This window comes from Lissotriton vulgaris, chromosome 4_1 (assembly GCF_964263255.1).
Source record: "Lissotriton vulgaris chromosome 4_1, aLisVul1.2, whole genome shotgun sequence".
Lineage (NCBI taxonomy): Eukaryota > Metazoa > Chordata > Amphibia > Caudata > Salamandridae > Lissotriton > Lissotriton vulgaris.
In genome coordinates this window covers 737,589,735-737,613,264 of record NC_141691.1, presented here as the reverse complement: position 1 = coordinate 737,613,264, position 23,530 = coordinate 737,589,735, and the positions used below count along the sequence as shown (strand labels likewise).

Here is a 23,530-nt window from a genome sequence, read left to right as displayed (position 1 = left end):
TAGACACACGCGCACACCCCACCCCCACTCACCCCTCCTCCTCCTCAACACACTCACCTGTTCTGGCGGTGCTCGGCGTGCCTCTCAACAAGGCACCCCTTGCTGATTTTCCCAAGCTTACATTGTATGGTCTGGCAATAACTGCGGGAAAACCCACATTCATTAAATATTTTCACTTGGGATACTGTCCCCTCCTGCCCCTCATTAAGGCTCAGTGGATTTCATGCTCTAAGCTATTAATTACGTTATTAAAAAAAAAAAACATAAATAAAGAATTTGTCATTTACCATACCAATAGCTCTAACTTTCCTAAGGCGAGACCTATTGCATTGCAAATGCTTGTTCTTGTATGTTCTTATATAATTGTTTACAGTGTTTATTGGTTAAGGCAAAATAGCATATGGGTTAGTAAGAAGGTATCTTTGTGTGGTAGGATGTGTTATAAATTCATATTCAATTCTTGCCTGCGAATTTATCATGGGACATTCATCTGGGTACGTTGGTTTAAGAAGAGGCTCTTATTTTAACACTTGCAAGCAATGTGCTTCTGACTCCGAACATGGGTTGTAAACACCCGTAATACCAAGGCTCCATGGCGTGCTGGTGTGTTCTCTTAAGAGGATAATATTTCATCCTGCAGATGTGAAATAGGCTGTCTGGCCATACCCCTTTTGCCTTCCCCATGTAGGGCCACACTCTTACAAGTGTCTAGTCTCCCCACTTCCCCTCTCCAACTGCAGTTGTAGAATGTGAAAGAGGCTCCGATAAACACCAGGCCATCCCTGTAGCTCTCTTGACCGGCAATAAAAGTAGGACATAGATTTTATAACCACCTTTGCTCAGTTTTCAGTGGTTGAAAGGGCCAGCAGTCATTGGTGTGTGTGCATGTAAACCTCTTCTCATTAATGGTTCTTCTACCATATCTGTGATTTCATAGCAAGCTCTATGCATCCTATAGCAGCTCCACACCATGTGGAAAAATCTTGCATCGAGAGACACAACAGTGTGTTTAGAGAATGCATCTTGTAAAGACCCCTTTCTATTGGTTATGTCCTATCTGTATATTTAAATTGCATATGCTTGAAACTGATATTTCTCGATTCTTAAGACTGTTCAAAAATCCTAGTCCCACTTCTATTTTTTGCTATTTTCGTCATTGATTGTTTGGCCTTCTACAGCGAGGTGACATGGCTTCTGTTATGGCCCGGTCTGAAATGCGGATGCATCAGGTCATGCGTCTTGGGTTCCATATGTCTCCCATTTTTCCAGATTGATTCCCAGGCTTTCGTACGAAAGAAATTGGCCTGCTGGGAGTATGCCTAACTCCACCATGCATCAAATGATTTAAACTCTCCTAAGTAGTAATAATCCCCTGCATTTTTCAGAACCTGCCCTGGACCATCCCTCCACTATGCTAGCCATTAAGTGCCCTTAGAGCTTCGGTAAGCCCACCAGCAGGAGAGATAGGGCACATAAGTGTTTACTTGTTTTTCATCATTCTCGTCTTCTGACACTTCACCGTGGTCCGAAGCAGTCTGGGACATTCCGCATAAGCAATCCACTGCCCGATAATGAGGCTGACCAGGGCACCCTGAAGTACTAGTCCCATAGATAGCATCCAGTAAATAGACTCTCCTAAAAATGAACCACCCAAGTCATGTTGTGCTGCCAGATAAGTATTCAAAATTCAGCACACTGTCTCCTGTTCTTATAGGAAGTTTCAACTTTTCAAGAGCATCCTGGCATCTACCTGAACCTCAAATTAGGTTGCCAGAAGAGTGTCTGACCATCTAAAAGCAACATTCTATGATGCCATATGGGTAGGGTAAAGAAAAATCGAACTGGCTAAGATAGTGATGAAAGCATCACCATCTTGTCCAGTGCATCTTTGCCGATAACCAAGATAAGCTAAATGTTTCATAATTCTGCTTAGCTCTTGCAGGACCAACAAGTCCTGCCCAAATTCACTGACGTTTTGTCCTCATCAATATGAGAAATGCATACTCTAGCGTTCCTAATGGAGTTCTCCCAGTTGACGCTGAAGTCTCCCTTCTGTGTTTGGTCACATCAGAAGGTGCACATGTACTTGCCTCTCAAAAATAATTTAAAAACAAAATCGCTTTTTTGCTCCTGCTTTACAACCACTGATCGTTATGTCAATCAGAATGCACTGAATAAAATTCCATATCAATAGTAATGAACTAAATCATCAAATATGACTGTTTCCTTTTTATATAAAAAATATGTACATTTATTACAGAGATTCAAAATACTATCACTACATAGATTATGACATAATCTATATAGTGATAGTACTTTGATACATAGTATTTCTTTGTCCTTATTGGTATATGCTTTCAATTTATGGTTCCCATATGGTCTATACAAATAGAGGATCCGTTATAAGAAATGTTTAATTAAGTGCTTCAATTGCTGCACAGAAAATTAGGAGTCTCAATGTTTTTAGATTCTACATTTTATTGTGTTTTTTATTGTATTGTTTATTTAGTGATTTGTACATTCTGGATATAATGATATGCATTTGAATCATTGTAATAACTATACATATTTTATATATAGAAAGGAGACCGATATTATTTTATTCAGTGCATTCTAATTGACCTAACGATCAGTGGTTGTAAACCGTGAGCACAAAAGGGATTTTTTTTTTTGGTTTTAGCTAACCTGTCCCTTTCGGCTTGAAAGGGTGACACTCTTACATTTTAGACTCTCAAAATTAATAGCAGATAGTAAGTGTATATGGAAAGGGTGTGTATGCCATTTTGCGGTTATACAGTCCTTCACAGGTATCTGTTCTTTGTCACTAGGGTTATGGGCTCCATTGCTAGAACAAATAACCTGCAGGATAATTGCCACCCTATCTCATATCCTTATACCCCTAATGAGGGTGACATTCTGCATCTCTTGGCTCTACTGGTAGGCTTGGTGTATGATGGAGAAATTCAACAGAGTATTTCTCCGTCAGATGGCGCTCAATAGAAAACTGCAAACTAAGATCGCCAGCCGAGCATGCCAAATGCCTTCTCTAGGCCTCTCGACATGTTTCATGGCTTCTTGTTAGGTCTGTGGACTTTACTTTGGTACCCAGAATAGGTGTCGGAAATTCAAGTATGTTTTGCCCTTTAAACCATTTTGCTGTGTGTTCAATAGTGCCTGCAGCTGTGGATAAATTGATCTCCTCAAAATCTTAATAAGCCTCTTGTAATCCATGTTTAACATGAACTCTGGGAGGTGACCCAAGTCTAACGCTGCAGTGTACATCGTTGCCAAATGCAGTGCCAGTATGTCCCCTTAAGTACTATAAAATTTCAGCACGAGACCATGAGGCCCTGGTGTGTTCCGTCTCGCCATTTCCTGAGTTAATTCTCTCACCTCAAGCTTCGGCACAGGAAGACTCAAACTCTTGAGTTCCTTGGAGAATTTGGGTGCAAGCTGCTCTAACTTGATAGGAGTTGATTCCATTTGATCTTCTCTCTGTCTCCTTTCCAGTTTAAATTATAATATTCTATATAAGCTACATTACTTATATTTTTTAATGTCATTTTTTCTATGTACTATAGTCTCTCAACATCCTCTGTTATCAAGGATGTGCCTGTCAATTTGAGGGTAATCAGCCTACTTTGTCTCCCTCGCTATGGGCTGGCACTACTTGGTGTGGTTGAAGCAATACACACTGTCCAGCAGCATGGCATATTCTTCTCTAGCTGTTGTCAGTCTCCTTCTGCTTAGGGGGTTATTAATTGCGTTCTGTTCAAGATCACATAGACTTTTGTACCTATTGTATTCCTGACCCATTTTATTGTTTTCTTGATGCCCACCTCTGCACTGATGCTGTGACCCTGACCACCACACTAAAGGCATCCTATTCTACTAGTGCGTTTGAATCTGTCCCCTTGTGTTTGTTGAAATAGTGATATATGGTGCATCAGCATTTCTCTAAATGCTCTTTAAATACTATTTGATTCCATTTAAATGCCTACACAGGATGCACCTTTCTCTAGCAGAGCTACACAATAGGCATGCCACCAAATCTGATTGGTATCTAAGGTAGCTGAGGTACAAGGCATTTACTGACACTTACTGGCTTGCCATGACTGCTTTTTGGGAGTTGAGATTTCCTACTGACATCTGTTTACTTATTTGATTTTTATATTTTTGTGTGCTGATTTTCATTAACAAAAAGACATAAATAACAAATGGAGAAATCTCATTTAGGAGCCGCCCTCCACTGCAGAGAAGAGACAGCACAGTGAATCTCATTGTAATATAAAAACCAAGTAGTACACAGCATAAACTTATGGCTTAGATTTTCAAATCTAAAAGATAACGAAATGGAGTGTACAACTATCCAAAACCAAACTGTCCGCAATATACCTACACATTTAGCAAAAATATTGTTCACTGAGTCCCCATGAAGTGCCACATTTATGTATAGAAATGTTTACAATTAGAAATATCACACTTTCCCTATGTGTAAATCACCCCTATCGATTTTGCTATCACCTTTGGCCCCTCCTTCCTCTAGCGTCCTCCCCAGCCTGGTTACTTGCCAATGACAATGCCACACACACAGCAACGTATAACACGTCTTTATTCTTCTGCTGTAACCATGAACTCCACATTCTAAACCTGCATTCACTTCACTACGCTCACATGCTTACTTCACAGTTCTATGGAGTCCAGCAGAAGCCACAAGTGTTCCGTCATTACAAATTCACACTACATTTCCCGCTGTGTTTGAACATTTCTTTTTTTACAAATATATACACAATTCTAGCTCTTGAATGAGTTTTAATGGTGCTTTGATCATGAGTCTCGACTGTGTCTTCAGAAACTGAGTACAGTCAGTAGAAGTGTCCATGCCCGGCTACATTGACATCCGTGTCTAACGAGCGCTGACCCACATGCGAGTAAATCATGTAATGGACTTCCCAGGACTATGAGCAGTCACCATGTGCCCTTTGCTGGTCACAGCGTGAAATAGTTTAGCATCGAAAGGAGCATCAGACTTTGGTTTTCAGTCCTGACGAACAAGAACTGGATCTCCTCTAGTGAACGTAACATCTGTTGCATGTCGACCCTTATCTTCATGTGCCTTCATTTTCTCCTTATGATCCAAGTCTTTCATGCGGGTCTCTTCCTCAGTATTTGATCTCATTTGGTCCATTGGTCGCCATTGCTCTCCTGACAATCAAGGTTTCAGAGATTTCACCTATGGTCAAGTGAGGGGTCAAACATTAAACTTGAAGAGTTGTATTTAAGACCGTCTTAAGGTCGAGCGTTTCTACTACAGCACACTGGTAACTTTCTTAACCGTACTCGTGAAACGTTCGACCACGCCATTAGCCTGTGGCCAAAGAAGTGTGCTTTTCTAACGCTTCACATTAAAATGAGAAAGTCTCTGAATTCTCGACGTGGGCTGTTAGACTTCAAGATTGCAGGAACACCCCATGTCTCAAATATGCTGTTAAACATCTCAAAGACTAGTTCTTGAATGGTAGATGAGAGATCTTCTATCAATTAGAAACAGTAGTACTCCTCAATGATCAAAGGTGATGTCCGTTGTCAAGAGGACAAAAGAAGTCAATGGAAATTTTTTCCCATGCATGTGCTGGCAACTCTGATATGTGTAAGGTGTGTTGATGACAGGCAGTTGCAGAAATGACAGGCCTTTAATTTTATTTCTACTCTCGTTGAAATGTGGAAACAAGACTGTCTCTTAGAGCTCTTTTGATGGCAACAATTTCACGGTCTCCTTCATGGGCCACTTCAATTATTTGTTGTCGCAGACTCTCCAGAAAGACCATTCTCAAACCTCTTAAAATGATCTCTTCCTGAGTAAGGGACAGTTCATCCTTGACATTTTTAAACTTCAGATATTCATGGTCACTGGTAAGAGCTTGAGGGTGCTGGTACCAAGACTGATGTGTAATGTCTTTCAGTTTTAGCATGTCACTATTGTGACTCATGGCAGTGGTAATTTATTCCAACAAAATGGCAGCTGGAGTGCTTGATTTCACTATGAAATTTATGTAGGTTTCATCCGTCTTAATATGGGTGCCACAGAATTGCAAAAACACTTTTGAGAAGGAAAACAGTAGGCTTCTGATCTTTTGCCTGGATAGTGCACAATGGTGTATCTGTATTCTTGCAATCGTAGACCCCAACGTTCAATGCAAGGAGGCATTTTTGCCTTTGGATTGCCAAAGACAGTCAACAGTGCTTGATGATCTGTCACAAGCGTGAAAGGCTTCCCATACTAGAATACATGGAAATGTTCACAAGCCAACACTACTGCTGAGCTTTCGTACTCAGGTTGTTAATAATCATGCTCAGTTTGGGACAAACTGCGACTTGTATATGCCACAATACATCTTCGAGCATTTGGGTATCCGCTGTGCTTTGCACAAGGGCGCCTAACACGATAGGGCTAGAATCGACAACAACCTCAGTATGATGTTTTGGTTAAAAGTATGCAATTTCAGTAGCGTTCTCAATAGCTTGTTTGATTTTTCTGGAAGCTTTGCTCACATTCATGTGCCCAAAAGAAAGAAACATTATTTTTCATCAAGTCTCTTAATATCACACGGACAGTAGCAAAGTCTCAAATGTATCTGGAGCAATAGCTAGCTATTCCAAGGAATGAACGTACCATGGAAACATCTTGTGAGGGGACTGGCAATTGACAGTACCTACACCTTCGCGGGATCAGGTGTCCTGCCCCCATCAGAAAAGCTATGGGCAAATAATTGTAACTTTGTCTTATGGAACTCTCATTTATCGGCATTCAAAGTTTAACCGGCATCAGCAAGCAACTGACACACTTGCGTGAGAGCTTTGTCGTGCTCCTGGGTAGCTCCAAAAACCAATCTGTCATCATTATAATTGAAAGCATTCATGGCAGGCTGTATGATACGTCGGATGACATCTTAAAATAGCTCCGCAGATAATGACACGCCAGAACAGACCAACATTTTTAGGAAAGGTTGTGATGTACCTGCAATTCGCCTCGAGTTCGGACTGATGATATCCTTTATTGAGATCATGCGAGAGAATACCTTTGCACCATTCAATTGTGTTATTGTGTCCACAATGTGCGGACCTGGATGCTGTTTTCTTTCAATTGCCTTGTTCGCTTGACTCGTAGCCACACGGATGCATACAGCTCCTTCACTTTCCTTTTTAGGTGCCACCACTATGTTAGAAACCCATGGAGTTGGACCAGTGGAATGCTCAATGAGATGGTGTTTGTGGAAGGATTGAAGTTTTTTCAACAGCTTCCTGTAAGTGAAAGGCAGATTATCTGTTTCCTTGAGCAATAGGACGGACGTATTTATTAATGTTTAATTGGACTTTCATAGTCTTGAGTTTTTCCAACCCACTATACAACAAAGGGAATTTACTTACTATTTAATGAAGAGCATACATGTCTATTTCATGGATATCAATCCCATATGAGCAGGTGTGCTGAAGCGGAGTAAGCAGGCGCTTGTTGCCGTACCTTGAAGTACATGAATGGGTGCTTGTAGTTTTGTTTTCTAGTGCTTCATCGTTGCTGCAAATGAACATTGACTTTTTAGTGGCATTGATGCAGCCCTTGTATACACTTTAGTTTTCGATTGCGTAAGTTGGGGCAATGGAAACAGTTAATTATATTTCACCTCAGGCATTATATTTATTTACACTCCACTATCAAAGAATGAAATTTATTGAACAACCATTGGCTTTTAGTGCGATTTTCAGACAATGTTTGAATGACTTTAGTGCTTTGTCATGTCGACTTCTGTTTGACCAGTATTTTCCCTAACACGCATGCAGTCCAAAATGCACACATTTCTCTGAGGTAAACATTAATATGGCACAACCATCTTCGCGTTCACTTGACATTGATATGGATTAATCGTTTGATGAAGATTTAGATGTCGATCAGCTTCGTTTGTTGTTGATTTGTCTTCGCTCCAAGTCGCATTCATTTTTATTAAACCTTGTAAACCATTACAAAATGGTTCTCCTTTACACAGCCTTTGCAGATTTGTCCATGGGGAGAACATATACCTTTGTGTGGAAACTAAAATCAACACTCGAAGCACAACTTCTTTTTCTGTGGAGAATTCACTCTGCGTCCTTCGGCCTTGTGCTTTGGCTTGCTTTTCACATTCATGTCTGACTCACTCTGGGCACCTCCAGCCTTCATGTCAGCAGCTTGTCGGGCCGCTCGCTCCTCCGCTCTGGCAGCCATGAGAACTCGCTCCAAACTGTTTCTCTCAGCATTCATCGTCTGAACAAATTTGACAAACATTTGTCAATCACTCTGAGGCATATAGCTTGCTCATCATTGAATTAATTGAACTTGCAGTGTTTGAGCGTATCTGTGGTACTTCAATTCCGGACCCTGCTGTTCCACCGGTCCCAGGGTCCAACACTCGTGTCACAAAATATCGTCGTACCATGACGAATTTTGTATCTACGGACCGGTAATGATTAGGACATTACCCCTATGCATTTGCGTCATGATTGAGTGATGCTAGCACCCTTAAATCATGGTTTCCGTCCCAAACCCTCAGACTCCATTTTGTAAACGGTATCCATCTTATGACTTGCCCTCATATATAGTCAATTGATTAAGACCGAGTTTGATGTAAAAGGACACGTCCACCGTAGCTGACTTCCCCATGACCTGGCCGAACTGACTCCATCGCCTCCAGCCAAGCCTGTTTGGGCAGCTCCTCGCCCAGTGGCCGAGCAAGATATCATCTAGGCACAACATGTCATAAACCATTCACTACATACAGACCATGTTTTCCATACACATACACCTGTCCATGCTTCTTGTTTATGACCCTTTTATGATGGGAGGGTGCCCGACCTTATTGGTGTTTCATCGATATCTGATGGGAATTCTGGATCTGACGGGGTAATCCATCACAAACTGGACATCCAAAATATGTGCTGACCAGCATGACTACGCTCTTTGTGTTGTTGTAGAAATGTGTATAACCATATCATAAACCCAAGAATTCTTGCCCGCAGCTGTTATTCATGTATATAAGGAGAAGGCTGGTTCTGTAAAAACGAACAGTCTCCTGAGAACTTACGGCCCGTGTTGTCGTACTTCTAGGACACATGTTACTTGGTTGCAGCCAATAAAACTCGATCTCGGACTTCAACTAGAAGACTCTGTGTTTCTGTGGTCCGGAACAGGAAGAACTCAGAGGTCCCCGGGTGTTACCCCTGGCACCACCGGGTTCCTAAAAACCCAGCACCTCATATCCAGTCTCAACAAATTTGTCTAGTTTCATCAGTTGTCATTGACTGAAGATGTCCCTTTCGTGATCTGCATTTGGCACTGCATTGAACTTGATTCAAGGCTGCTTTGATTTGACTGTATGTAATTTTGTCAGCTCGTAGCATTTTCTTTGATTTCTTGTACACCGTCACCAGCAAGATTCTTAAGGTACTTGAGAATCTAGTTTCTACTTCTTCAGTCGCATCAATGAAATCATCAAATGTCTCTATCCTGGCAGTTCACCTTTTGCTAATAATCTTTTTGACGATACCGAACAACCGTAATGGTTTCGAGAAGGATGCATAATTGTGACCTTTTGCGAGCTTGGCTGATGCTAAGGATGGATTTCTTTCCGATATGGTCTGCTGTTCTGCTTCATCCAGACCATCTCCAAGGCCTTGTGCTGTGCTGGCATCTGGGTCAGTCCGTAGAACCTAGTTGGCAGTGGTTTGCTCCTTTTTACAAGTAGGTACCCTTCCTTCTAGACAGGATAAGGGAGTTGCACTCCTAAAATAACCCTTGCTCACCCCCTGGGTAGCTTGGCACGGGCAGTCTGGCTTATCTCAGAGGCAGTGTGTAAAGCATTTGCACATAACCAACAGTAATACAGTCAAAACACTACATAAGGACACCACACTGGTTTAGGGAAATATCCAATCTTTCTAAATCTTTCTAAATATCCAAAACAAGACCAAGAATCCAACATATAGTACTTAAAAATATATACCTTGCATGATATCCTTAAAATTGCAGTTCTTCCGAGCACCAGCTCTGTCTGGGGCTACTGCGGTGCTGAAAACAGCAAAGTCTACCAGTTCTAGCCAACCGTGTCTGTACGGGGCAGCTAAAGCGTGGACAGACTTGTGTACAGTACTTTTCTCGTTACGGCTGGCACATTGGTGCGAACCGGTCCGAGCAACCGTCTCGGTTGCATTGCAAAATGGAAGCGGCGCAGGGTGTGGTGCAATCACAATTGCGGTGTAGGTAGTGGCTCTGTGGCGATCGTCCAGATGGCGTTGGTGATACCAAGGCTTATGGTGCTCGACGAGGTGGTGCTCGATGCGGTGCTGGCATGTTGCAGTGCAAGCGACATTTTGCTCCTAAGCCTGTTGGTGCTGGACAACATAATGTTGCTGTTTAATTTCAAAAGAGCACAGGGACACAATCAGACTATTTGTGAATAATTTGTAATCAAAATGAATCGTTACTTTGCATTGTGGACGATAGAGTGCAGGAGCAAACTGGTAGCTTTTAGTAGGTCCACCGTTACTGAACATAGACTATTTTGCAAGAGCTGTTCATAACAATGTGTGTGTTGCCATTGCAGGGAGTTATCCATTGAGGTCCAGTACCAGCAACTGTGGTGGAAGACCTTCCTGTCAAAAATCAATATATGAAGTGTGCCATTACCTCGCTTCATATCAACCAGAGAGGGCAACTGAGGCCTTTTCAACCGCGCAATCCAAACAGTTTCAAAAAGTACTGTACGTGTTGCATTCCTGCATGGGTCCGTTGTCCACAACCCACAGATATCGCTAGATGCAATACAGAATGATAACGCAGCAAAAACAAAATAGATACTCTTTCTTATTCGCATTCAGAGACCAGCGATTCAAGAACTGCGAAAACTTGAGTCCACATCCTTATTTCAATTTACATTCTTTTTTAAAAAAAAAGATTTTTATTCTTTTCAATAACAATGCAGTATAAAACTGTACATTTAATGTTTCAGCAAAATATATTATCGCAGTACATAGTAGCCCAATCAATAGAATTAATTCACATCCCGTCAGCATAACTCTTTCAGTTTACATTCTTGATCAGACCCATCCATCTAGACAACTAGACAATGGAGCCGTGTCTAAAAAGCCCATTTTAAAAAGGCATGACACATAGTGGCATGTTAGCGGGCCCCTGTACGTCGTGGCAGGTATCATGTCGTGTACGTCGTGGAAAATATGGAAATGCATTACTGCTGGTGGAAATGTACAGCATTTCTGTCCTGCCTGTCCTTATACAGACCCATCTGGACAGCAAGACAATGGCATTAATTGTATTGGAGCCTAATTCTCATAGTGCCACAGCGGGCACCTGTACGTCATGGGAGGTAGCGAAATCAATCACTAACGGAGTAACCCTCATGTCCTGTACGTCGTGGAAGGTATCAAAATGCTGCACTAACGGAGTACAGAACACTCATGTCGTGTACGTCCTGGCAGGTATCGAAATGCATCACTGATGGAGTACAGAACCCTAAAAGCCGAATATTTTTAGCTTATAACAAAATGTACCTTTACAAGTGCATCGAAATGCTTCAAGTCAAAGCCGCGAATTACAATTTACTCAAATCGAGCACGCAATAAAAAAAGACATGCGGCGCCATGTAAACAAATAGCATCCTCTCACCTGCTGTTAAACCCTCTCATGCTGTTAAGCTGACACTTCACAGCACCCTAAAAACCCATGAATATTTACATTTACTACCGCCAGCAAGGCGCCACTTGCTTTTAAGTATACGCTGCTTTCATAAGCCACCTAGACAATGGAGCGGGTGTTCCTGTGTGCACAAAACTCCCAGAGCCATCTGGACAGCAGTAAGAACGAAACTTAAAGAAAATGAAAGGTGGCAACAGCAGTAAGAATGAAACTTAAAGAAAATGAAAGCTGGCAACACTGTCGCTCTAACCTCGCACTCCCAGAGCCATCTGGACTGCAGTAAAAACGAAACTTAAAGTGAAAGCACTGTCTCTCTAAGCACGCATTGGAAGGGATCCATAAGCTGCTCAATGGAACGCGCATTTGCGTGCGCGAAGCCCACTCAATTCCGACTCTTTCACATGCGCGTGGCCAGTCTTGTCTCCTGGAAAGCAGAGTCGCTAACAATAGGTCTCTGGCGAGACCGCGCTGCGCGTGCTTAATGCCACAAAACCTATAAAGGAAAACAAAGTGCTCTGAAAATTCTAGTGTGACATTTGTCTCTGTCCAGTAGATGGTGATTTCACTACAATTAGATCAAGTGAATGACACCCCCTCAATGCTGCCTACTATCAAGAAGGTTGATATATTGAGCAAAAAATACCTAAATCTCTTCGGGCATGGTATAGGCAAATACTGGGAGTGAACATGTTTTCTAAACTTTCCCCAACATACTCCAATCGATTCATGGGGTGGTTGGAGGAAAATTGGATTTGGGGCACCAAAGGCAGTTTTTTTTTGGGGCAGGTATATTGAAGACTTGCTCCTAATTTGGACGGAAAACGCAGAGAGACTGAGTGAATTTGTGACATATCTCAACAGCAATGATGCTAACATCAGGTTCCCCCACTATCCGATCAAGTGCTCTATAACTTTCTTAGATGTGGAACTCTGTCTCCAATAACAAAATTGAAAACTGACTCTACAGGAAGGCTACGGCATGTAATATACTACATGCCACTAGCACGCACCCGAGACACCAGACTAATGCTATCCCTATGGGGAGTTTGTAAACGCTAGGCGTAATTGCTTCACTGATGGTGATTTTGTTTCTTAGCCCTGAAGAAGTCGCTAACCACCGCATTAGAACGCGACGAAACACGTGTTGGTTAAGGCTTTTGATTACGTTTGACCACACGAAGAACAATAAATTGAATTACATGATCCAGCAACGGATCAAGAATGTTCTTACACGGTTATTGATACGTTTTGTATACTCTTAGCGTGTGCAGGGGATTGTTGTGGGCCTCAGGAAATCAGGTGAGTGAGTCATTGTTCATCTCCAAGACCACAAAATGTCCTTTATTGGCATGTTGCAATTGTTCCCACTGGTGAGAAGGTCTCCTACCTGGTGAAATGCTGTTGCACAAGTTCTTCGAACCACTGAATTTTTTTTGTGGTATAAAGCTGATTTCATGGAAAATGTTTTTTATTGCCATTACATGGATAAGGCCATACAGCAAGCTGTAAACTTTGTGGGTGAGAACTGTACAGCTTTTATTTTTTAAACTCGCAGAAGACGGTACTGTGGTCTGACTCCAGGATCATCACAAAGGTGTGCACTTAATGTGGCTTAAATGACATTATCATTGATTCTTTTTTTTTGTCTGCACCCTCGCTCTTCTGCTTAGGAATTGTTACGGGATTTTGGTGTATTTCAGGATCTTAAGTCCTACCTGGACTAGACTAGTCATCTATGTTCTTCTGACCAACTTTTTGCAACATAAAGAGTCCTAAAAGAAAGAAATCCTACTTCAATATCGATCTTTGGTAAATGCTGTACCATTAATACTTTTCTTACATGGAAAATCACATATGAATGGGTTGTGAGTCAGCAGCTTTCTGTTTAAACATTCCTGTGGAGGAGATTTGCTTGTAACCTTTGTGGCCCCAGCCCCAACCCCAAGCACTTGTCAGGTACTGAGCTCTCAAGGTCTCCTCGCTGGAAGTAATGCACCATTTAGCCAAGAGGTCTTAAGAAACTGGTTTGCTTAAGTTATTGACTGCCCTGTTCAGCTTTTCCACCGCCTCCCTTTCTTCTGTTCACTTGCTTTGAAATGTACCACAGGTTAGAAATGAGAGCGAGACAGGATTTTAGAGAAGGTGACTGTTAGTCCTAGTCTATAACCTGTCTTAGTCCCAACACCTTCCTGCCTCCCTCTGCTTTTGCTGCTGCTCAAATCAGTCACAACTTTAGGCTTCATTTTACAGAAGGAGATGGTTTTGGTGTACAAATATTGTGGGACACCCATGCAGTGGTTGTGGAATTTTAATGCATACAACAGTGTGTAGTTCTGGTGCTGCAAAGCTCTGTATTAACAGCTTTGGGAGGCAGTTTCTGACACAAGGTGGAAGAGTACTCAAAGGCTTGGAATAGGAGTGATAATATTAACCACGTAATTTAATTGCCATAAAGTTAACTTTATCCTTATTAACTAACATGTCCAGTATATATATCTGAAAGTTAAATTGTTAAATTGAGAATCTCCATAAATCTGAACATCCCTCTTTTGTCCTTGTAACAGGTAGAGAGAATTGTTGACAAGAAAAAAAATAAAAAGGGGAAAACTGAATACCTGGTGCGGTGGAAAGGATATGACAGCGATGATGACACATGGGAACCAGAACAGCACCTTGTGAATTGTGAGGAATACATTCATGAGTTTAATAGACGACACAATGACAAAACTAAAGATGGCGCATACACTAGACCTAACCGGACCTCCCCTAACAATGCCAGAAAACAAATTTCCAGATCAACAAATAGCTCCTTTTCAAAGACCTCTCCAAAGTCAGTCGTTTTTGGAAAAGACACTGAAGCTAAATCTAATCAGCTGATTGCTAGTAGTCATAAGTTCCGTCGGAGTCCTTCACATGCACTCTCCAGCCGGAAAAGTATGGATTTATCTAGATCAGGAATAAAAATACTTGTGCCCAAAAGTCCTATGAAGAACAGGACTTCTGTTGATAGTTTTCAAAATGAAGATTTGCATAAATTGGACCATATGGAACAGCACCAGGACTCCACGGTTCCCGAGGTGGCAGCAGAAAAACCAGTTGGAGCATTATTAGGTCCCGGGGCAGAAAGAGCACGAATGGGAAGCAGACCTAGGGCGCACTCATTAGTGCCACGGCTTCAGATGCCACGGACAGGGGCAGAAGCATCGACGTTAACCATGAATGGGAAAGGTAAGTGAACATTTCAGTATGAAGATTCATTTTTTAGTTGATTGTGCCAATATAGTAATTTGTACCAGTCTTCGAAGGATGTAATATGTTGCGGTTATTGATTTTTGTAATAAAGAGTTAATATTTTATTTAACGTCATGATCACTTTGCCTCCAGGAGTTCTCATTGTAGTGCACAACATGTTAATTTCTAGGAAACGTGTGTACTGGACAGTGTTTAAATATGCCATTGCCAACTTTTATCAGGTGTTTTATTTTTATTTTCCAATGTATTGAAGGCTCTTGGTTGAAATGTTTTGAACAAGAAAACTTTAAGATTCAAACTATCTGAATTATGATGTTATAAAATCAATAATTGATGTAGATGCAATCATTTAAACAAAGGATATAAATGCCATAATATGACTCGATAAAAGTACAGAAGCATTTCTTATTTTAAAGCTTAAACTCTATAAAATCTGGGAAGGAATTATATCGATGTTCAGACAGCAAAAATTCAAAGTAGCCAGCATTTAATATTTAAATCCAGATTACCTTCATATGTCTACAAATACGAACTCTTGTTGTTGATGAAATATGCGATAAAATCGAATAGCTTATCCTCCAAGGCCCAGTAACATTCATAAGAAAACAATAATCCACCTCAGTTAAACAAGCATTGGCAAAGTCTGTAGGTCTCTCCTTTTTGCCTCTGCTAGTGCTTTTTCTCCACTCTCTTTTCAATTGGAAAAATGAAAAATGTAAAAATTGTTGGTGCTGAAAATCCGGGATGGACAGCATCATGGGAATAAATAGCACAGTGATGCTTACACGTGCATGCAACAATACACTACAACGTCACCAGCATGATGACTACACACGTTTGCATCAATCACAATGCGTGTATGCATCACGTTCCAAGATGATGAATATTTATTTTGTAGCAGTCAAATAAAATAAATCTTCTTGCTACAGGGGATGAACAAACAAGAATAGGAAGTAAAGCAGTCAAATAAGCAAGGAAATTAGACTGATAAGGAACCAACCAATGGTAAGCAGTTGGCCAACCCACTCGAAGTGTCTGTATAGTACACAGTAGGTCTTTCGACAACCAACAACAAAAAGCTGTGTGTAGATGAGACCTAAAAAACACCAGTGGTGGAATCCAAAATACCTGCGCAGAAAAAGTTATTATAAAATTGTAATTTTGGTAGGCAAATAGTAATTTTGTGGTAGATAATCAGAATAGGGAAATATGTGGTTCCTCATCAGACTTTCTAGATTTGTGCACTCCAGGAAAGCACTACTACTGCAAATGCGAAAAGGTGTAGAGCGTGTCAGGAAAGAAAGACTTGTGAGAATTTTAATTTAAGAAAAATATTCACTATAATTCTAGTTATTTATTTTCATCCCTCCCTAGAATTCTAAATCCTTTGCTATTAGTCCTGTAATTCTTTGTACTGCAGCATAACAAAACAATGTACGCCAGTTCTTTGGCACTGCTTAATTTTGCTACCTGCAGAATTGTACTTGAAGGCAGCCTACAAAAAATAGTTTATTTGTATCCTTGTCCTACTTGGTTTACTATATTTATATGTCACATAGTTTCAGAAAAATCCTAAATAATATTTAAAATCGATCTGCTGCATTTTGACAACCTGTTGCATTTACTACTTTCTCTAGCGGATGTGAAACAGGATAGACAGATGTTTTCTATGCGTCTAGTGCTTATTTGTGGACTACTAGTCAGCCACTTCAATGGATTATTAAACATCATAACTTTTATTTAATGGAAACAATCTATCTAATTATAATGTCTCTCTCGGAGAATTCCTTAAATCAATTTTTCCAGTTCAGTTTTTTGGGGTTTAAAGTTCTGAACGGACCTTTGATGCCTTGTTCTAAAGAAGTACATGGCCCATTAATCTTTATTTGAACAATAGGAACACGTGCAGATTTGCTTGCTCTTTAGGAAGATCCTATTTTACTTCTTGTTGGGTTCAACAGGATTCACATTTCTTTTTGTTTTTTTAATAAAAGTAAGTTCAAACCAATAAGGTCCAACCAGAACTGCAGGGAGTGCGCAGCACTTTAGTACTAGGTTACTTGGCTGGTTTAGCAAGAAAATACAAATTATATAGCACCATCATGCCTTTAAAGGCAAATTATTTGACCATCTGAACATTTTAACACATTGATACAAAATGGGTCCCAATGTAGTTGAGTATTATTAAAGAAAACTAAAGCAGGACCATCATCATTGTAAACACAAATAATTAATGTTCTCGCGAGGAAGCTCCGGAATCCCATTTTTAATATGGCCGTGGACAGTTAAATATTTTTGTGTAGCTTATGAATAGAATACTGCGTTCACAAGAAAAACAATGCTGCATGTTCATCGTTCTTGTGTAAAAATAGTGTGCCTATTTTCCTAAATATCCATTATAAAAAATGGTGTAACCCAATAAGCGTCTCAGGAAATGTGTACGGTATAATATGAAAAGACTGGTCCTTGACTGACTTGAAGGAAGTATTTGAATAGGGAATATTAATGATATAGGGGTTGCCAGGAGGGCCAGCTAAAGGTAATGAATACAATACACATATAAATGCACACCATAGAAAAATAATAAATTCCTCAGATAATGCAAACATGTATGTACAAATTACACCCATACTAATTTTATGGTGCAAGTTCGTTGTTATATATAAGGTTTTCATAGTTTAATACAAACATTAATCAGTAGGTAGCAATCAAAAGGATAGTTGTGGCAAAATAACGTTTGCAAAGTTTCATTAGTTTCGTTGCTTTCAAATCACCGGATGGTTCTTAACTTCTGTAAGTCCTTGAAGTAATGCAGTATTTGCAAGCAAATTATTCAGCAGATACTGGGGTATGCAACAAGCGTGGAAAGTCCAGAAACAGGTAAAAAAATGTGCAGTCACGTAATTTTAGGGGTTCAGGGTAAAACATACTATAAAACATGTTAAAGGGAAAACACAATAATAAACAATTTTGCAGCTATTTAAACAACTCCAGCAATAGTCTCAGATTATCTCACCAACATGAATTGAGCAACATAGGCAGTCTGTTCTAGAATACATACCTTATCATATAGATCGAGTAGAGAAAATGAACTGGGCTAACAGTTCTGCCATCACTATTACCGAATTGTAAAATATTCAGCTGTACTAGCAGCAGCTATCTTGCCTCATGTGTGTACAGCCAACCAACACACTGGAATAAACATGTATGTTTAAACTTTGCTATGTAAGACTTAATTATAAGACACAAATATATATTGTTTTGATTAGCCATCTTTGCAGACCAGGTAGGTCCGGTGTGGATTTGATGCAGTCTTTTTTATTTTTTTAAAGTGAATACAAATTAGGGTACAGACATGTGTCTAAATACAGAAGGACGAATGTGTGTTTCCAAAAAAGCTTGGTCACAAATCCCAAAGGGGCACTCCTTTTAGGTGATCACAATAAAGGCTTCCTGTTTAACTAGTTGAATTTTATTCATTCAGTAATTTTTTTGAGAATCAGTTCAATTTCATTTCTTTAAACGTGTATTTCTTTAATTTCAATTATTTCAAATTAGCGATGAAATTATGTGCATTTCAACAAAATCCATCCCCCAATGCATTTCGAGCAGAGAACCTGCTCTTCATCAGGGAGTAATTTCTAAAAAGATACAATGCAACCAATAAATTTGTCATTCAAAACAACATGGATCAATGCAATACACTTCCATAATGCATGCCAAATGCATGCCAAATAAACCCAGTAAAAGAGTTGGGTAAAACTGGGTTTATTTGGCATGCATTATGGAAGCCTTTATTGTGATCACCTAAAAGGAGTGCCCCTTTGTGATTTGGGACCAAGCTTTTTTGGAAACACACATTCGTGCTTTACTTTTACTTTTCACTGGACGGAAAACGTACCCCTGGGAGCAACCTAAAATTAAAAAAGTTTTTTTATGAACATTCGTTTTTTGTAAGAACTACATTTACAAATTTAGGGTTGTGCACTTGCCTACTTGTTTAAATACAGAAGGATACATTTAAGAGTTTTACTTGTTTGTAGAGCCACAGATGCGGTTTGTGCTAGCATTCATATGTCAGTTCAAGTTTATGATTTCCTAGAAGGTCCATAAGAACAACACAATGCAATTAATTCACATTGATACAATTTCATTACATTTTTAGAAAAAAAAAAGATATATATATACACATTTCCATATATTTTTTTTATTAGCATTTCAACATACACAACGCACTTGAAGAACAACAAACAGCAGGCACTGGGAAAAATAAGGGAGGGTAAGAATTCTTACATATACATCATGTTGAGGAGAGAACGGCATTCTGAGTATAGCATAGTACACGTTTACATTTCGACAACACCCACAGTTTCTACACTTGACAACTTAGTTATAATGTGGGAAGCCCATGCGCCTATATAACATCATTTTGCTCAATAGCATTTTGTCATAAACTATTGATGTTGGGGTGGTATTAGTACTCCACTGGCATTGGAGGTGGGGTTTGGGTTTGCATGCACATACACGATAAGAATGGATCCCAGATATCTTTCAGGCCGGACTGAAGGGGGCATCATCTCCCAGAAATGAACGAGCTGGTCCTGGAGATAAGCAGCATATTTTAACCATGTTGACACTGAGTGAAGCACTCTTCCACCCCAGTGCCTAGTTAAATTGCGCTTAGCTAATATTACCATAAGCGTGGAAGGGTATACTCAGATGTGAGTCCCTAGCTCATTGCACCATCAGGATTCAAGCAAGCTGGGCCGAAGACGGCTGAAATGCCAGAAACCGGTCCCCGGTAGCTTGTTTCCTTCCCAGTATAAGAATTGGCTTGGTAGTTTGGTCTGCCCTGTTCCCATGATGCACTGGGCCAGGGTCAGACTAATTTGCATATAGCCAAGTTCTGAGCTGAGATGGTGCAGTGAGCTAAAAAACGGTGATGGATCAAGCCCTGATCTTTGGACTGGGTAAGAGTGGTCTGCTTAATTCAGACACTCTGTTCATCACCACCCCCTTTTCTGAATCATAGCTAATATTAGAAGCATTACAATAAGAGGGCGTGAGGCTGGTGACACTTCCCTCACATACCAAATGAGACATAGTAGCGGGGCGAAGGGGAGCGAATGACCAGCGATTTTCTGAAGAATACTGTGCACCCAGTGCCAGCAGATCGTATTTATAAATATCGTAAATCATACGTTCTTATATAGCGCCTTTCACCGTATTCCCAAGCAAGATGCAAAAAAATGGCTTGAGGTGCAGAGCAGTGCAAGCACCTGGCCTCCTCGCGCAGTCTTATTTGTTTGAGATGGACGGGAGTGCGGTATATGGTTAGAAATGGGATTTGTGGTTGGCTAAGGTTTGCACCAAAGCCAGGCAGAAACCACCACTCTAGTCAGGATAAGGGAGTTACTCCTAAAATAACCCCGGCTCACCCCCTTGGTAGCTTGGCACGAGCAGTCAGGCTTTTCTCAGAGGCAGTGTGTAAAGCATTTGCACGTAACCAACAGTATTACAGTGTAAGCACTACAAACGGACACCACACTAGTTTAGAAAAATATCCGATATTTTTATATACTCAAACAAGACCAAATACGATAAAAATCCACAATACAGTACTTTAAAAATAGTTGCTTCAGCAGATGTCTTTTAAATGGTGAAATTACGTTGAAAACACAGTTCGTATGAGTTGGTAACTCCGTCTGAGTCTACCGCAATACTGAGAACAATAGCCTCACAATTCGAGCTGACCGCGCCGGTACGGGACAGCAACAGCGGGACAGACTCGTTAACAGTACCTTTCTTAGCGCGACTCACACGGGGGTGCGAGTCGGTCGTGGCATCCGTCGCGGTTACGGTGCAAAGTGGAAGCGGTGCACGGTGCGGTGTCACTTGAAGCGGTGCGCGCAGCGGCTCGGTGACGATCGTCCGGACGACGTCGGTGAAACCAAGCCGGGCGGTGCAGGGCGAGACGTTGCTTGATGCGTTGCTGGCAAGTTGCAATGCAGCGACAGAGCCGGATGGGGGGAATCGGTGCGGGCCGAGACGGACGGCTGTACGTGACGAGGCGGTCACGGGTGTCGAGCCAGCAGTGACCGTGTCGGGGAGCCCAGGCCAGCGAAGTGAAGCGAGGCGATGCAGGATGCGGTGCCCCTCGATGTAGTGCAAGCAACGACTCGGCGATGGTCTAGGACGGCGTCGGTGTGATTGAGGCGGGCGGTGCAGGGCGAGAATGTGCTTTGGTGCGGTGCCTTCAGGACACCAGGCCAGTGTGTCTGATGACCGAGTCGGTCGCGGTTCCCTCTCCTCTGTGGCAACTGAAACAACGGTTCCAGAGGCGGTACACAGAGGTTGGTGAAGTCTTCGCAGTCCCTGAGACTTCTTAACAAGAGGCCAGCTCTATTTCAGACACTTGGAGATACTCAGCACAAGTAGAGAAAGTTCAGTCCAGTCCTAACACTGCCCAAGGCAGAAGCAGCAGCTGCAGGCCAACCCAACAAAGCAACAACACAGCAACGGGGCAGTATTCCTCCTGGCAGCTCTTCCAGCTCTTCTTGGCCGGTTCCTTGATTCCAGCGAGATCTAAAGTCTTGCGGTCTGGGTCCCAATATTTATACCAGCAAATCGTTTGTCCTCTGAAGGCAGAGGGGCCTAGACCTAGTTCAAACCAGTTCAGGGTGCATTCTGCCAGGGTGCACCTTCTTTCTTTGTCAATGTGGGCCAGGGTTCTCAGACGCACCACAGGAGGTGGAGCCAGCATTGTGAAAGGTGATCTCCGCCCTATACAGACCTAGGTGCTACTCCTCCCACCCATCTAGGTGTAGATGTGCCTATTCAGCCAGGCTGAATAACTGTCTCCCCCCAGCCCTGTCACTCACAAACCAGACAGCAAATACACACACTCGCAGAGGTAGACAGGATAGTTAGGTCAGAAAATGCCAGCTTTCTAAAAGCAAAACAACAATGGATGGACCGAATGCAGAATAATGTCATACTTTCACCCCAGTACAGAGATCTGGTCCTAAATCCGTCATTTTTTGCACTCCACACCACCCCAGTTCAGACATGGCCATATGCAAATCAGCCTTCACCCTGTGCCTCATGGGAACAGTCCATCCCGAACTGCAAAGCCATTTCTTTCCTGGACCGGAATCAAGCATCCTAGGACCGGTTTCTGGCTATCAGCCGTCTTCAGCCAGGATAGCTTGACTCCAATGGTGTGGAGAGCATGGGACTCACGTCTGAGCATACCCATCCCACTCGGGTGACGAATGCAAAACAACAATTGATGGACAGAATGCAGAACAATGTCATACATTCACCCCAGTATAGAGATCTGGGCCTAAATCCATCGTTTTTTTGCACTCCACACCACTGGAGTCAAGCTATCCTGGCATTTTCAAACACAGAATGTTAAAAGCAACTTCACTAAAAGATGTATTTTATCATTCTGAGTTCAGGCATATTATACTCCAATTTCTACCATGTAAATGTAAATGTAGTATACTTGTAAAGCGCACAGCTGCCCAGCAACGGGGCGTCCCGGCGCTGTATAACGCTGTGGAATCCTTCCTGCCTCTCCCTGTGAGATGCCTCTCTTGGGCACCCCCAAGGTGAAGCCAGGCATGCCAGTGTTGTTGGGGCCATTGTGCAGATTAAGCAAGCTATTGCCCCGAGTTGCAGTGTGGGACCAATGATTAGAGTAGGCGCCAAGGCGAGAATTATCGAGTCCGCGGACATTGAGGCCAAGACCCTGCCGAGTTGGAAATTGAACTCTGGTGCCGGGCCTTATCTCTGCTTCAGAGTCTGCCGCTTCTAGCCAGTGAGCCACATTTCTCCCTGAGTCAGTTAGGATCATAGAATATAATGATCAAACTGCCCAGCCTGGCCTATTGAGAACAGGTAGCCTTGCAATACTGAAAAATGAAGTAGGCTGTAATTCATCACCAGGACAGGCCACAAACACCAGGGCATGTCCTGCCATTGAGCTACAACACACCCTGCCCATGGGGGTACCTTGGGCCTACCTGAGGTGTGACTCACATGTAGAAAAGGGAAGGTTTAGGGACCTGCAAGTGTGTGCACTTGCAAAGTCAACATTGCAGCCCCAGGCTGCGCACAGGCTCTGCAGTGGCAGGCCAGAGTTACACTTTACGGGCTGTTTACGTGGGTGCCGCAATCCAGTGCTGCAGCCCACCAACAGCATTTGATCTATAGGCCCTGGCACTCGTAATACACTTTAGTATGGTCTACCACATAGATCAAATAAGCCAAACCTGGAAATACCAATCCATAACACATTTTATACAGGAGCACTTGCACTTAACCACTGGACAGCAGTGAGAAAAGTGCGCATAGTCATTACACCATCAAAAACAGAGTCAAAACCGGGAGGTCAGAAAGCAAAAAGTCAGGAGAAACACGCCAAAAGATGCCAAGTCTAACATATAGCCTATGTAAAAACTTGAACTGTATAAGGCGTGGTTGGTGATTAGGCGAAAGGGCTGCAGTCTGTGCACAGCAATATGACCT

The 23,530-nt window shown here is 41.9% G+C and overlaps 1 protein-coding gene across 2 annotated transcripts in view; it reads left to right on the top strand.

Annotated features, from left to right (window-relative positions):
- Positions 1-23,530, top strand: part of CDYL (chromodomain Y like) — a 245,982-nt gene that overhangs the window by 58,759 nt on the left and 163,693 nt on the right. For both annotated transcript variants that reach the window (XM_086965039.1, XM_086965040.1), the window contains one exon: positions 14,308-14,971. In XM_086965039.1, coding sequence (XP_086821165.1) covers positions 14,308-14,971 — 664 coding nt within the window. The remainder of the gene's footprint in view (positions 1-14,307; positions 14,972-23,530) is intronic.